Here is a 16,193-nt window from a genome sequence, read left to right as displayed (position 1 = left end):
TCCATAAAGTAGATATAGTATATAGTAGTCTGTGAAAAAGTCTTAAAATAAGGCCACACTATTTTCATTGAGAAACTAATTGTAATAAATAGCTGTAATAAATGATAGTGTTTATTTATATTCAAGTTTTATTATATTTAATCTCTATGCTAAATAAGTTCACTGAAGATTTTTAGATAGAAATATTTGTAGCAACTTGTTACAGTTACAGTAACAAGTTATTTGTAAACTTGTTTCACATGTTTACTACATTGTGATATATCAACAGGTTTTCATTTTATATTTGTCATATAAGTCACATTCTCTAGTTTTGAGAAAGTTTTTGGGCTTAGAAAGTTGACTTATACACTGGTATTTACAATATTTAGGTCTTTGGTTAATTCAAAAAAAATATTATAAACAGATTTAAGATAAATAATGAAATAAAAATTCAAAATGTTTTACTTTAAACTATTACGAATTTGAATGCATAAAAAGTTTAAAGTATTTACCTCTGAACTAATTTTTGTTGTACATTATAAGCATCTTCATATTTCTCAGCTAATGCTTCTTCTTTACTAGATAAATGCTCTTTAATGTTCATGCAGTCATCAATATCTTTTGTTTGCTGTTTCTTTAATTCTTTAAGTACTTCTATTCTATAAATATCAAATGCAAGCAGTATAACAATAAATAGGAAATAGATAATAACCCATTTATTAATTTGTTTCAATAAACTGCTATATGCTTAAAGTGTAATTTTTTCACTATTAAATTATAACTGAATACATTTACAAGAATGCCTTAGTTAATATGACTTTATTTAGTGTGGGATTCACTATAGTGCAGTTTATAATATGTACCTGAGGATTAATGTGAAATAATTCTCTAGTATGCAGTTACTTGAACATAAATATTTCTTCTTTTTCTATTTATTTGGAGGTGTTGGCTGCTTTTAAGTACTACTTACAACAGTGATTAATACCTTTAATGCAAAAACTAATGTAGTGACGCATTAGTTTTTGCATTAAAGATATTTGCACAAAACACAATGCTGGTGACAATACTGCGAATTAACCTGAAGAGGATATGACAACAATGTTTGGGAATTCTTGAAATAAAGCATTAATATTTTTGCTCACTAAGCATTATAAAATGCTTAAAATTTGAAGGAGAGTCATATTCAAACAATATTGGATAACTTTTTTCTTTTAATGAAAACATTTTAATTTTTTGCAGNTCATATTTGCAGAAAATGACTAGAAATATCTGTTATTCAGTAATGAAATCCGAACACTCATACACACAAACACAAAGTGAATATTTTTTAAATTTACATATAAAGAGTCTGCTCATTGATTGATGAACGATGATGATGATGATGATGATGATGATGATGATGATGATGACAACGATGAAGTAATAAAAATTTAGATTTAATAGTATTATTTAATTTCATCATAATATAGTTTTTATGGATTTTATGATGAATGAATGCATCATTGTAAGCAGCACCAATTATTTTTTTACAAGGAAAATCTCCCAACCCACACACAAAATAAATTATGTTTCAAGCAGCTATTAGATGTATTTGTTTTTGAGAAAAATGAAGTTCATATATATATTTTTGTGTCTGGCCTCTCCAAAAAACAGTCTCAAAATTTGTGACAATTAGACAGCCATACAATTATCTCATATTTATATTACCTAACCAGCTTCCCTGATGACAAAGAGGTAATAAGAGCATTTATTTATTTTTTCTTTCTACCTTTGATAACTGAGGTTTCTATAAATTAAATTTGAACCAATGATTTTTTAAAAATACTTACTGATTTTTTTTGTGTATTGACATATTTATAACCAATTGCAGCTATTTTTAGTAGAAGATTCCAGAGAGAAATGTTAAGCAACAAAACTATGGAATTTTTGTTAAAATTCAATTTAATTTTATGTAGTTGTTGCATCAAAAGTTTGACTTTGCACAGATAACTATAGTACTACCCCAAACTTAAGTGATAGGTGGGATCGAGCAATAACCGCGTAAGTCAAATTTGCGTAACTCGGGGTATAATCACCGGCCACAATTAAAAATAATACAAATTATTTTTAATTGGGGCCGGAGACTAAAGAAAACAATAATTTAGAAAAAAATGTTTCCAAAAGTCTTTAACAGAAAGCGCGTTGTTTTGTCTCATAGCTTCATGCAGATGTGCAAATGATCATCTCATGTAATAAGCTTTGAATGTTTTGATGACTCCCTGATCCTTCGGTTGAAACAAGCTGGTTGTATTTGGTGGCAAAAATATAAAATACAACTTTCACATGTGGGTCAATATTAGTTAAAGTTGCAGGGGGATGACCTGGTGCGTTGCCAATTATTAGCATCACTTTAAATGGAATTTGTTTAGATTGGCAATAACATTCGACTTCAGGTATGAAGTGATAACCAAACCAGTCCTGAAAAAGGAAAGCTGCCACCCAAGCTTTACGATTCAACTTCCAAATCACAGGCAAGCTAGATTTCGATTTATTTTTCAATGCTCTTGGATTTTCCGAGTGATAAACTAAGAGAGGTTTTAACTTCAATCACCAGCTGCATTTGCGTTAACCATCCCTGTCAATTGATCTTTGGTGGCCTTAAAACCTGGAAAGGTTTTCTCTTCACGCACGATAAAAGTTATTTTAGGCATCTTCTTCCAGAACAGGTCAGTCTCATCTAAGTTGAATATGGTTTGGCTGGTAGAGCCACCTTCATCTATCATAGTTTTGAATTTCTCTGGATAGTAAGACACAGTCTCTTTATCAGCACTTGCAACCTCTCCACTTTCTGCAATGCTATGCCAATTACAGCGACTTTTGCATCAGCCGAACCAACCATTACTAGCCTTAAACCCTTCATCGTTATCCATCTCTCCAGCATCCTCTTTCAATCTCTCAAAAACCAGCTTAGCTTGAGAGCACATCATATTCTGATCAACAGGACAATTTTTCACATTTACTTGATTATCACACCATAATTTTAACATTGTTTCCATCTCAGCGATAATACCGTGACATTTACAAATAATGCTTAATTTAAAGATTGAGCATTTTTCACAGCTTTGAGAATTTTTTCTTTACCTTTTATAATTGTTCAGACCATCAATTCCGTTAGATCAAACTTCTTTGCTAATTCAAAAATTTTCATTTTTGTATTGAAGTCTTTAATAATGTTAACTTTACATTCCAAAGATAAAGTTTTTCTTTTCTTGTTTGATGCAGAAGAATCAGTTGTACTTCGTTTGGATGACATAGTAGAGTCTCTCAAGCCTCTGTAGATATAACAAACACAGAAATAAATAACACAAAGTAAATTGTAGCTGAGCGTCGATTCTGCGTGACATGTCCGAACATGTAAGCTGAACAATAGTATGGGGGAGAGTGAGTAATCAACAGTTGCATGGCACTCAAACAAAAGACGAATCGACGCGATTTGAAAATCATGTAACTCCAGGTTCGGGTAAGTCAAGGTATTATACAATTTGTATGTATTTTAACACTTAAAAATTTAATACAGAATAATGTGTATAATCTGACTACCATCAAATTAAACAGAAACTTTATATTACATACTATTTATGAAGGTAATGTTTCCACTACAAAAACTGTAAAAAAATTCTCCAAATTGTAAAAATCCACTACCTAAATGTCACAAAACTTCAAAAAATATTATATAAATTTAATTTTTTCTAAATTGTGTTTTGAAGCATGCATAATACACATTAAAAAATTCATGAGTACAGTAGTCCCAAAAACTCGGCCTAATGTGGACCGAAGGGTGGCCAAGTTTGTGAAAATGCCAGGTTATAGGGAATGGGGTTAAAAAAGAATAAGTACAAGTGTTTCCTCAGAAAATACTGTACTGTATTTGTATGTATTGTTTGCTTGAGAATACAACAGAGAATAAACTACCCAAATACCCTTAAACAAAGGAAAAGTATTGTACATACTTTATGAAGGCTTTTACTACATGAAAATGAAAATTAATGAATACACAGTATACAGTAATTTACCTGATAAGACAGACCTCAGAAAAATACTTTATGAGGCATAAAGCTGTCTATAATGAAAATTAACTAGGGGTTTTTTCGCCCTGCCAGAGTGTGGCCGAGTTATCCGGACTGCCGGGTTATCGAGTGCTGAGTTTTCTGGACTCTACTGTATTACCATATCACCACAGTAGTAGCTAGGAAGATATGCGCTACTTGTGTTTAAATGCATGCTGTTGCCATTTTTTGGCATTTGCAGGAGCAGAGACAAAAATGAATCTTATTTTCATTTTTCTCAGAAATAAATACATCCAGTAGCTCTTGAAACATCATTTATTTTGCATACAGACTGTAGTTTCTAGTAAGTGATAAAATCTTTTTTCAGACAATTTTTCTTCAATTTTTTATTAAATATATTCCCTGATTATTGTAGTGATTTTCTGAAAGGCATTATCTGCATTAAGTGGGGCATTCCCATAATATATAAAAATTATTTATAAACAAACATTTGTATGATAAAAAACCTCAAAATATACAAAAATTGAAGAAAGAAAAAATATGAATAATGGGTTTCCAGAAAAAATCCATACAAGTTTGTGTAATGCAGTTTTTACCTTGGAAAAAGAACACTATGAACTAGTCATTTGAAAAGTGATTAAAAGCTGTATGTTATCTTTTATTTTTGTAATTCTGCAAGTCCCTGCTATTAAATGTTATTGATTCAACTTTGGGTTTGTAGTGAAAGCTTCTAAACAAGACTTTGGCTCAAATTTTTCAGACAATATTTTATGTGACTGATCAGCTGATCCAGGTTTTTTGTATTCCACCTCGTTCTGTAAATTGTTGCCTTAAGATCTGACCAAAAATCCTTGATTGGTCTAATTTCTAGCACATTTGTAGAGTTTCTCTTCTTTTTGATGAAGGTAATGTTTTCTTGTCACAGTTAATCCAATATAGTTTTGGCATAGTAAAAACTTATTTGATTAAAAAAACAAATTTTGCACATTTTTCATATTTTATACGAGAAAAGGTTAAATTTCTATTAGCATTTCCATCATAAAAAAATTTACTGAGCCAGGTGAAATTTCCATTCTCACAGGCCATATCTAACTCAGTGTTTCTCAACAGGGGCGATATTGCCCCCATGTGGGCGTTTTTCCATGTTGGGGCAATTAGTAACAATTTATATTTTAAGGGGCAAAAAACAATTTTCTGGGCAATATAGTAAAACATTATATTAAGAATTATTAGATATTTTATTCGTTATATTGTACAATAATTAAACAAATAACATTATACTAGTCACTAGTCTATTCAATGCAGTATGAATTTGGCATTAGCCTTGGCCCTCGGCATCGGAATTTTGAAGTGAAGGGGGCGATACTATGTAATGGTTTTATTGAAGGGGCGACAATTTGTTAGAGGTTGAGAAACATTGCTCTAACTATTTCCATTATGTTTATATGGCTAGCATGTTGTTCCAAAATAACACAGCACAGATTTCAATGTATAGCATGTGTTATATTTCTGCAATACATAGCACTTAATGTGTTAAAGCAATTTAAAATTAGGTAGGTGTCAGGAAGCTGCTGAGCCATTGAAATTTGATGCCAAATTATGAGCTCATGTCATGGCATAAAACATCTTGTCCAGCCATAATTCACTTAATTTCACTTTTTGGAATTTTCATATTTTGGGCAATCATGCAGGCTTTGAACTGAATCATTTCAAATGGACAAAAAATCCATTTGTCCTAATTTCATGGATATTTCTCAACAGATATGCTTTCAGGTTTGGATATTTTGCTGTCATTCCATGAAATGATTGCTGCTTTTGTAATGTTTTCTCAAGAGTGTCCTTTGTTTGAATCTGTCGCCACACTTCTTTCTTGTATACATCAAACTTTCTTCCTGCTTCTTGATTTTCATTTTCTTGTCATAATGCACCACTTGCAATTTAAACTTTGCTGCGTAACTCACTCTCACTTGATCCATGTTTAACATGCACTGAACAAGCACTAAACAATAAGCATTAACCATCACTTCATCCATTTGAAATTTGCAGTGTTTCCACACTTTTGTATACCCGCTACTTTTGTCCCTCAGTGGAATTCCAAGATTTTTATTTTTTCCAAGTATATCATTTCAGAAACAGGGTGTGGCTTATATACATATATGGTCTATACATGAATAAATATGGTATTTCACATTTATAAGCAAAATTCTGAAAAGTTTTTATAAACATATTTTGTTAATTAATTACATAATATTTTATTAAATTATTTTTACCTATATGAATATAAATAATTTTTAGAATTGACTTAGGATCAAAACAGCTTGCATTAAAATAAATTTATCAATTTTGACTTCTTGAAAAAGAAAAAGAAAAAAAAAAAAAGATTCTGAAAGAAATAGATATATCATTTCTTCCATTATGTCATCTTTTCCTTAAGCATTGTAACAAAATTGCATTCATAGAATGGAAATTAGAAAGAACATGTTTAAAAAGAAATTTTTATAAGATTTTCAGAAACTCAATACACTATAAATTTTTATTTATTTTCTGCAATATTTTGATTTAAAAATTACAGCATTATTCTTTATAGTGTCATATTGAGCATTATCTAGATGAGGAAATTATTTTAAATTGTTCTTTTTCAGTAAAGTTTGGTTAAAAAAACAAAAGTTTTATAACTTTCTAATCATTTCATAAATCAAATACTTAAATGGGTTACAAATAATATAATTAAAAAATAAATTAATAACATAAAAGTAACTTTAAAAAAAGACTATATTACCGTTTACGAGCTTGAATTATTGCAGTATCTAATTTCTCAATATATTCTTCTCTTAAGCGTTGTGTCACATTATTTAATAGTTGAAGCCATTCTTGAGGTGATGGCTGAGAATCATCAGAAATTAGATTTGATTTCAACAGAGGAGTAGTTACAGAATGCCTCAAAATATTATTCATATAATGCATAAAAGAATTTGCTTTTATCTGTTTCTGGGACAATCCATTTTTTGGTTGAAATGAACTGAGATAATTTAAGTGATAAAATTGTTGATCTAAGCTAAAAAATAAAATAATTTTATTTATTATTAATTTCAAAATTTTCTGTTATTAAATTAAATATTTTTAATATAAACAATAATAGTTTAAAGCTCAACTTTTTTTCAGTTTGAAAACTATTTTAATAGAACTTAAGAACTGAAAATGCCAAAGATTTTCAGATTCAACATCCATCTTCACAAGACAATAAAAGTAACAAAAATAATATCAAATCAATCTACAGTATTTTGAAATATCAAACATAAAACTCAAAAATTTAAATTAAAAAAAATTATTAATACCAAACAAACTGATGGATTATTCATTGGGCAATAAGCAACCCAATGAATAATCTGGTAGTTCATTTGGCATTAGTAATTGAATTGGATTGAGGGTTGTTTCATCCTTATAGACATGTTCTTAATAGCTGTTAGTTATTCAGTAACACTTCTTACTCCTTTTCTCTCATGTTCTATCTACTGCCCCTGGTTTCTTGCTATTTCCAGACATCAAATTTCCACTGCAAAAGACCTTTCTTAAAAAATTTTGGTCCAGTTTCCTTTATTTGTCATTGCAAGCTTTCTATAATCTGTCTAATATTCAGGACTCTTTTCAGTAACTCAAAGGTACAGAAATTCATAGGCATTGCATAAGGTAATTTAATAGGCATGTTAGTAAAGGATATTGACTTTATACTAGTTTCTTCCTTCATCATCTTCAAAAAGGCTATGGTTGAACATGAAGTAAGACTCAATGCTTTATCCTGATAGAACCATATTTTTGAAGTCTCAGCATCATACAATGGTAGAATTTCATGCTTGAACATGGGCTCCAGTACATTACCCTGATCATAACAATTGTTTCCATAAGCCTGAAACAGCCCTCTGTATATATTATTAAATTATTCTGTAGGAAGCCAAAATATCATTTTAATTTTATAAAAAGCTAAAGTATAATAATAAAATATTTATGACTTCAATAAATAATTACATTATTTTTGCATTAATTGACTGTCCCCTATTACCCTATTACATAAAGGAAACTTTATCACTACTATTTTTATTTTCAATTAATCATCTCCATATCCTGGAAATGATTAACTAAAATGTAAGTGATAAACCATTTTAATATGCTCTTTGGCATGCTAGATTTATTCAAAAGTGGCTCTTAAAATGTTCAGATTTTGTTATTGATTTCAGCTGTATTTGTTTTCAATATCTCTCTATATAATATTTTACATTTTCAATAAACATAAAATTTTATTTTAATTAAAAGTATTGTCATTTAATCATATTATTTTTGAAATTGAGTAAACTTAATATCATACTATAAAAAACAAAAATATAAACTGCATTTTCAACTTGCTGAAACTTTTTATTATAAGAAACATTTTTAAACCAGACATCCCCGAATCTCGTGCCCATACATATGCGTAACCTGATCGGACCCCAATTGTTAGGTTTTCACACGTGCAAAAACAACCAACCCAACACAACTGATGTAGAAATGAAAAACAGTTTAAATTTAAATTAAAATTCAAATTACATTTAACATATTTATATTTTTTAACCACACTCAATAACAAAACAGAATAAGATTGATCTAAAATAAAATTTTAAAGTAAAAAGTTTAAATACATTAACTACCCTGTGATACTATAGACATAGAAGGGATAAATGGTAGACAGATATAAAGTAGATAAATTTAGCAATCATATTTGCAGAAAATGACTAGAAATATCTGTTATTCAGTAATGAAATCCGAACACTCATACACACAAACACAAAGTGAATATTTTTTAAATTTACATATAAAGAGTCTGCTCATTGATTGATGAACGATAATGATGATGATGATGATGACAACGATGACTCTCCTGAGAAACCAGAGGTACAAACTACTTTTATTAAAACTATAGCTGATACTAGTTTATTTACAATATATATTTATACAATATATCTCTAGTTTACAATGGAGCATTACCAATAGAGAAATAAATAAAAACATTCCTTCCCAGAGAGAAGAGAAAAAAAGTGGAAGTTTGAGGTCAACTTAACTAGATACAGAAATGTTAACCCTCAGAAATGCCAGGATTCTTGGGATGTACTGAATCCACGAATAACAATCTCTAAAAAGTTGTAGCATATCATCAATCATAGTAAACTCACTTAGATTGTAACTTTCCTTGTAATTATGTACAAAAAAGTCAAAGATGTTTCAAATAGCTGCCAATTTATTAGTTTTCCTTTGTTCATCTTTATTGACTTTATCATCAAATCTAAGGCACCTTAGTAAGAATAGAAAATCTTTTATAACTCATTGTTTTACATAAAATCTCTATATCTGTGCCATCAGTTACCCACATTTCTCTAACGTTAGTATGTTCGCCTTTTTTCGCACCAATCAAAGCCAACTGTTCACTGTGTGTTGTGTTTTTACAGTCCCCTTTCTCATCCAGATTTACTGAAAACATTGTTGATGTATTTGTTAGTGCAATTAACAATCTCATCTATTATGTTCATATCGAAAATTTGAAAAATTCTTCAGCTTCTGATGAAGTGTTTATGGCTTCATCCCTTGGTCCAGAAATATCTGCACAATATTCTTTTGTCTAGTTTTGGTCATTTTCAAATTCAGCTTTTTATTCCACTTTGTACTTTTGTTTCTATGTAAATAGTACTGGCAATCATTATATTCAATAGCATTTTTACCTTCTCTGCTATCTGATGAACTTGTCTCAGTGTCACTTTCACGATTACTCAATTCAATATTTTCATCATTTCTGTCATCTTCATTTTCAAACATTCTGCCATCAAAAATATCCATTTCATCATCATTATTGTCAGAAAATACTTGTTTTAAAACTTCTGGTATTTCTTCTGAATATTGTCTAGACATTCCTGATAAATTAGGTAAAGGGGGAGTATCAGGACAGCAGCACTGTTGGTGACTTTTTGTTAACACTTTGGAAAGTAACAAGGAACTAGTGCAATTTTTTCCAGTTTTCTTAATTAATAGTGTTCTAAACTAATAAGAAATTACTAGATACTAAGATTAATAACAACTAATAACTATACAATGTTCTCCTGTTAAATGTGGTCGACCTCCGTTAAGCTGAACAAAAACCGAAAGTAAAAGAATGCAACCAAACGCAACTAACATGAAACTGATAATGGATTATAACACAATAGTGGAAAATAGCATACAAGAATTTTTGACAGATTCAAATGAAACTAATATGGATACCACCCCACAAAATCTACAAAAGCTACCAGGTGAATGCAGTAACTTTTATTCATCTTGTTAGGAGTATTAAGTACTGGGGTTGGATGTCACGCCAACAGTTATCTCAATCAAAACTTCTTCCAAAACTTCAGACTATGAGGCGTTAAATATGATTAAAAATAATTTATTCTTGCGAGCGCTTTCGACATAAATACGCACGTCGTCTTCAGGCAATACAAATTCATCTTTTATTGAGCATGGAGGATGAACTTTTATTCATCCTCGCTGTTAAATTCGAATGACACCTTAACAGCAGATCTATGGAGCAAAATCTCAGAATTAATCAATAAATCTAATGATAGACTATCTTTACAAATGACATCAATAAAAGAAGACCTGAACTTAATACACAAAACAATACGAGAAAACAAAATATAATTCCAAAGAATGGAAGATCAAATAGACAACTTGAAACAGTAAATTGATAATTTAAAACTTCAAAAAGATCTAATGCAATATAAAATGGATACTTTGGTTAATGACTATCACTATAATAAAATAATATTATATAACTATCCCACTTGAAAAAACGTCTCTAAATCAGAAATTCTTAAATTTATTAATACTTCATTGAACCTAAACAATATATCTCAAGACGAAATCTTAGAAGTAACTCAAATAAATAAACTAACTAACCCAGTTATTAGAGTATCCTTCAATAAAAAACAGATCTGAGACCAAGTTTTTAATACGTTCATATCAAAGAAGCAACAAAAACTATTGGGAAAGTGGGAAAATCTGCAAATTGCACCATATCTCACTAACGTGCCACGAAAACAAGGAAACAATTACTACCAATTTACTACAATCTAAAACAACAAAACCGTTATGTTAAACTATGAAATGATATCCTAATAATAGACCGAAACAGAATAACATTTAACCTTGAAACGAGAAATTTAGTAAATGTGGATACCTTGCTTCCTTTTATCATAACACCAGAACCAACAAGTTGATATGAACAGCATAGTAAAAATCACCAGACAAAAGTCAATAAAAATAAAAAGGCAACTCTGATTATAAACTGGAATAGTTAAGGTCTAAAAAGTAAAATTCCTTCACTAAATATCTTTCAACAGAAATACGACCCAGACATAATTGGAATTACAGAAACTTGGATTATATATGAATCATCTTACAACTCAAACTTCTTAAACAAATATATTATAATATCAGTTCCAGCTCAAAAATCTCCCGGACCCCCAAGTGGAGGACTATGTATACTTATAAAAAAACATATTTGTAAAATACAACATATTGAAAAATCAGATAACTATATTCTTCTTCTAATTGCAATGAATAAACTGTTATTAAGTAATAAAGACTACAAACAAATAATATTAATGATTACTTATATTCCACCCAATAACCTATCAAAACTAAATGAAATATTCAAACTAATAGATTGCTGGCAACACATTACTCTGAATAAACTTTTACTGGAAGACTTCAACGCACACACAGCAGAATTAACAAATTCATACTATAGAAGTCAAAATTATTTAATTCAAGAGGTCAGAAGAACTAAAGACAAAATAACCAATAAAATAGGAGAAAATTTAATAAAGTTAACAAAAAAATAACTCGTCCTCACATTATAAAAATGTTAAATATATTATTAAGTAGACTATTATAATAAGTAAACTATTCAGCTTGATTAACGCACGTATGAAAATTGGCACACAAACCGCATTATGGCAAGGATCCTCCTCTCTATTGGCCCGCTGTCCGCTACAACTGCCAAGAATTAACGCAATTGGCAAAGTGTAGTGACAGCGGGCCAATAGAGAGGAGGATCCTTGCCATAATGCGGTTTGTGTACCAATTTTCGTACGTGCGTTAATCAAGCTGAATAGTTTGGCCGAATATTTGGCCACGCTCCTAGCCGAATATACTATTCGTTGCAACACTAACTATTACTACTATTAATATAAAATGTGATTTGTAATTTTATTCATTGTTAAACATATCAAAGTAAAACTAAAATGTAACTGATTATAAAACAACTATTACAACTATTGTATTGTTATAAATTTTCAATAATTTGTATTCTACTAATTTAAAATGTACTTCTCCCCAGCAACAGGGAAAATTTCCTACTGCTAAATAAAGTTTGATAATAATGTAAGTAAAGACAACACAAAAAGTAAAACTCAAACAAAAATTGCACACGAACATGCGTGCATTATTAAAAGTACAACTGCCACTGGCTTTTGCGATTTCACAATAGTTATGGAACCATGAAAGGACGGTGAACATAAACATAAAGGATGGTTCACATATACTTAAAAAAAGTATTGATGGAAGTAAACTTAAGAAATAAAGAAGCATGAACAAATCTCTAAAAAGATGATAATAAAAAAGTAAGTGTTGTATTTTTTACAACAGAGCATGTGCCAAAAGATTTAGTACAAGAACAGTTGATGTTGGGTCTGAAGTACCAGATTGTGAAAAAATTGATTTGCTCTTATAAATTTTTTTAACTCAATGAAACCATGACAGCTATATTGAAATAGACAATTTGAAATTTCAGAAAAAGAAAATTTGGCAGTGATGAACAGGAAATAACTTTTTGTCAAGAGATGCATGTGCACTTATAATAAAAATTATGAAAAAAATTGAAGTTAAACTAAAAAAGTTTTATTGATCCATGATAATTCTTGAACTTTATTCCTTTACATTATCATTTTTTAATTTCTTACAGAACTTCTAAATGAGAAAAATTTGACCAATTTAAAAATTATGATGATAAAATTTAATTCAACTTATAAAATGGTATACACCATATTACAGTAATCAGTAAAGGAAATTCAGTTTTTGCATGAGAAATGATCAGACAAAAGCAAATATTCAAAGAAACATATATAATTCTAATGCTTTCAGCATTACAAAATGTCTTCTTCAGGACAAACAATTTTTGCCAAGTAATTGTTTTCTTGTTCCTTCTCCTACCAATATATTTTAATTTTTCCAACTTAATTCCCATTTAAACATACCTCTTCTCTCATCCCTTGTCTTTTAGTATTTAGAATTACTTTTACCTACAAGTTTTGCTATTCATTTTACACATATATCCAAATCATTTTAATTTACATTATCAGTATTCTCAGCAATGTCATTATTGCTTAGCATATATTTAATAATAGAATATCAATGTTTAATTAGATATCATTAATCAAACTGTAATCAGTCATCACATTATATCAGGTTACTTAGTGATCATGAATTTAATTAATGACTTGAATAATTTAGCAGTATAAGTATTCAATAATTCCAGTCATTTAATAGATTTATAACCAATTAAATAATCTTGTATTATTTAGAAAACAATTTTTATTTCATTTGAATTACTGAAATTCCTTTTCATTTGTATTTGATTATTGTAATTAAACTTAAAATGTTTAAGTTCTTCAGTTCTTCCTTAAGGCTAATATGGATAATACATGAAATAAACCTTTCTAGGGTGATTCTTATCAGTCATTTTTGTTTGGCTATTTGTTCTGGTTATAATACAATTGTAGTAAATGTCATTGTTCACCACTTCCTAATACATTTTTATTTTAAAACTTTAAAAATAATAAATTATAATAATTTAATTTATAATACAGTGGTACCTCAGTACCACTGTATTATAAATTGAATTATTCGGTACGAAATTAATCCGTTCCGAAACTGAGATTGTATCATAAAAATGTCGTAAGGTGAATCATTTTTTCCCCATACGATTACATGTAAAACCAAATAATTCGTTCCAACACGAAAAACACACTCAAATTAAAGCTAAGTAGTACATAAAAAAAATAACTATAGTAAGGAAAACACTGAAAAATGCATTTTATAGTTGTAAATGTATAAATAACCATAATAGAATAATAACTGATTTTAAAAACATGTAGTTTTATTTGCACTTTACCTTTGAGGATAGACGACGGTGGAGGTGTAAACTGTTGGTGGAGGAGGAAGAGAAGGGAAATGATACTAAAACTTAACTTACATAACAATGTAACAATAACTAAAAAATAACTTAGAAAAGATAAAAAAATTAGTGATGTTATATATATATATATATTTTTTTTAATTTTTATTCACTGCTATTTGCTTTCTTTCCTTCATTTCCACCAGCACTTTCACTGTATAGAGGTCGCTTGGTAAAATATCTATTCAAAGAGGTTTGGCTTTGCTTTTTAAAATGTTTCTAAAATGGCTTAGGCAAATGTCATTATTCTGAGCAACAATACGGCCAGTGTGAACCTTTTCGGGTTGTTTCTTTTCAATAAAATCAGTCACTTTCTGATAATACCTCAAGATTTCCTTTATCAAGCGAGATCCTTCCACCAGTGGCATAGCATGGGTGTCAGCCGCCAGGGGCAGAGGAAAATTTCGCTGCCCCCTATTTAGGTATCTCAATTTAAAAGACTAAAATTCAATTTTGTCACAGAATAAGTAATGAAAAATTCCGTGCTCATTTCAATCGGTCCGAATCGTAGATGCGACAAAAATATGAAATGAAATGGTTCAAAATTTTACAAGATATTATTATTATTTATTGTGAAATTTTGCCGCCCCCACTACGCTACGCCACTGCCTTCCAGGACGAAGCAAACACATGGACTGAGACCGATGAACAGAAGTGAATAAAAAATGGTGCTGCGAACTAATATAACGTCGTATGGTGAGTTTTTGTTCGTATTGTGGAGCAAAAATATGTTTGAATTTCGTGTTGTATCCTGAAAATTTCATATGCTGGGGCGTTCGTATCCTGAGGTACCACTGTATATTACAGTAGATCTCGTTAGGAGTAGTAAAAACGTATTGAGGTTGGATGTCACGCCAACTTTTATTTTAATTAAAGCTTCTTCAAAAACTTCAGACACTAAGGCGTTAAACACAATTAAAATATTTTATTCTTGCGAGCGCTTTCGACGTAAATATGCACGTCGTCCTCAGGCAAATCAAACGAATAGAGAATTCGAATCATACATTTGAATTTGAACATTAACGATATTAGCCGTTTTTTAATTATAAATAAGAATTAAATTTTAGAATTAAAACATTTAAAAATATTTAAAATTGGCACGCATGCGTTTTAAATTTCGATAAGAATGGCTATTAATTATTTTATAAACGCGCAAAACACTGGCGCGCATGCACCTTAACATGCATTACATAATATCCAATTAGGATGGCGATTAAGAATAAATAAATTTTACATTTTAAATTAAAACTAAAAGTTAAAGACAAAACTTTTGTTAATACGTATAAAATTAAACATTAAAAACAAATACTTTTGTAAATACGTATAAAATTTTTGGCACGCATGCGCCTTAACATAGACTGAGAAACTGAGCAGAATAGATCCGTAAGTGCTAGTTTGCATTAATATTTAAATGTTAAAGACTAAAACATGGGACATAACGAGGCCGACACGTATGCGCTTTGAGTCATGTAGAAGATGGGGGAAAGGAATGCAAAATTATTATTGATTTTTTAACTGCCTGTATATGTTAATCCAGATATCCGGCAATTCAAGGGTGGGGGAGTTGCACGGGGAGAGCAGTTTTGTGAGGATGGCCTCCCAAATATATATTAAGCTCCCTTCATCACAGCGTTTGAGTATTTCCACCCGATTCCAAAGCGCTATGTGATGTTGTTGTATCACCAATTTGGAAAGTTCCGTGTCGCAATTGCCAAGTGCCACCGAACGTTGGTGTTCAGATATACGGGTAGCAAGCATTCTGGTGGTCGCTCCTATATAATTGGTGCATATTCCTGATATTGGATTCTGCAAGGGAACGGAGTATACACCAGATTTTTCCAGGGTGGAAATAGTATCCCTATCATTACATAAGA

The 16,193-nt window shown here is 30.0% G+C and overlaps 1 protein-coding gene across 1 annotated transcript in view; it reads right to left on the bottom strand.

Moving 5' to 3' along the window:
- Positions 1-16,193, bottom strand: part of LOC111642627 (nuclear pore complex protein Nup88-like) — a 91,797-nt gene that overhangs the window by 1,637 nt on the left and 73,967 nt on the right. Inside the window, exons 8-9 of the mRNA XM_023388998.1 lie at positions 6,805-7,080; positions 492-638 (exon numbers count right to left, since the gene is read on the bottom strand). Coding sequence (XP_023244766.1) covers positions 492-638; positions 6,805-7,080 — 423 coding nt within the window. The remainder of the gene's footprint in view (positions 1-491; positions 639-6,804; positions 7,081-16,193) is intronic.

The sequence above is a fragment of the Centruroides sculpturatus genome, unplaced genomic scaffold (genome assembly GCF_000671375.1).
Source record: "Centruroides sculpturatus isolate CEXI.00-Female unplaced genomic scaffold, Cexi_2.0 scaffold1357, whole genome shotgun sequence".
NCBI lineage: Eukaryota > Metazoa > Arthropoda > Arachnida > Scorpiones > Buthidae > Centruroides > Centruroides sculpturatus.
This window is presented reverse-complemented; position numbering and strand designations above follow the sequence as displayed.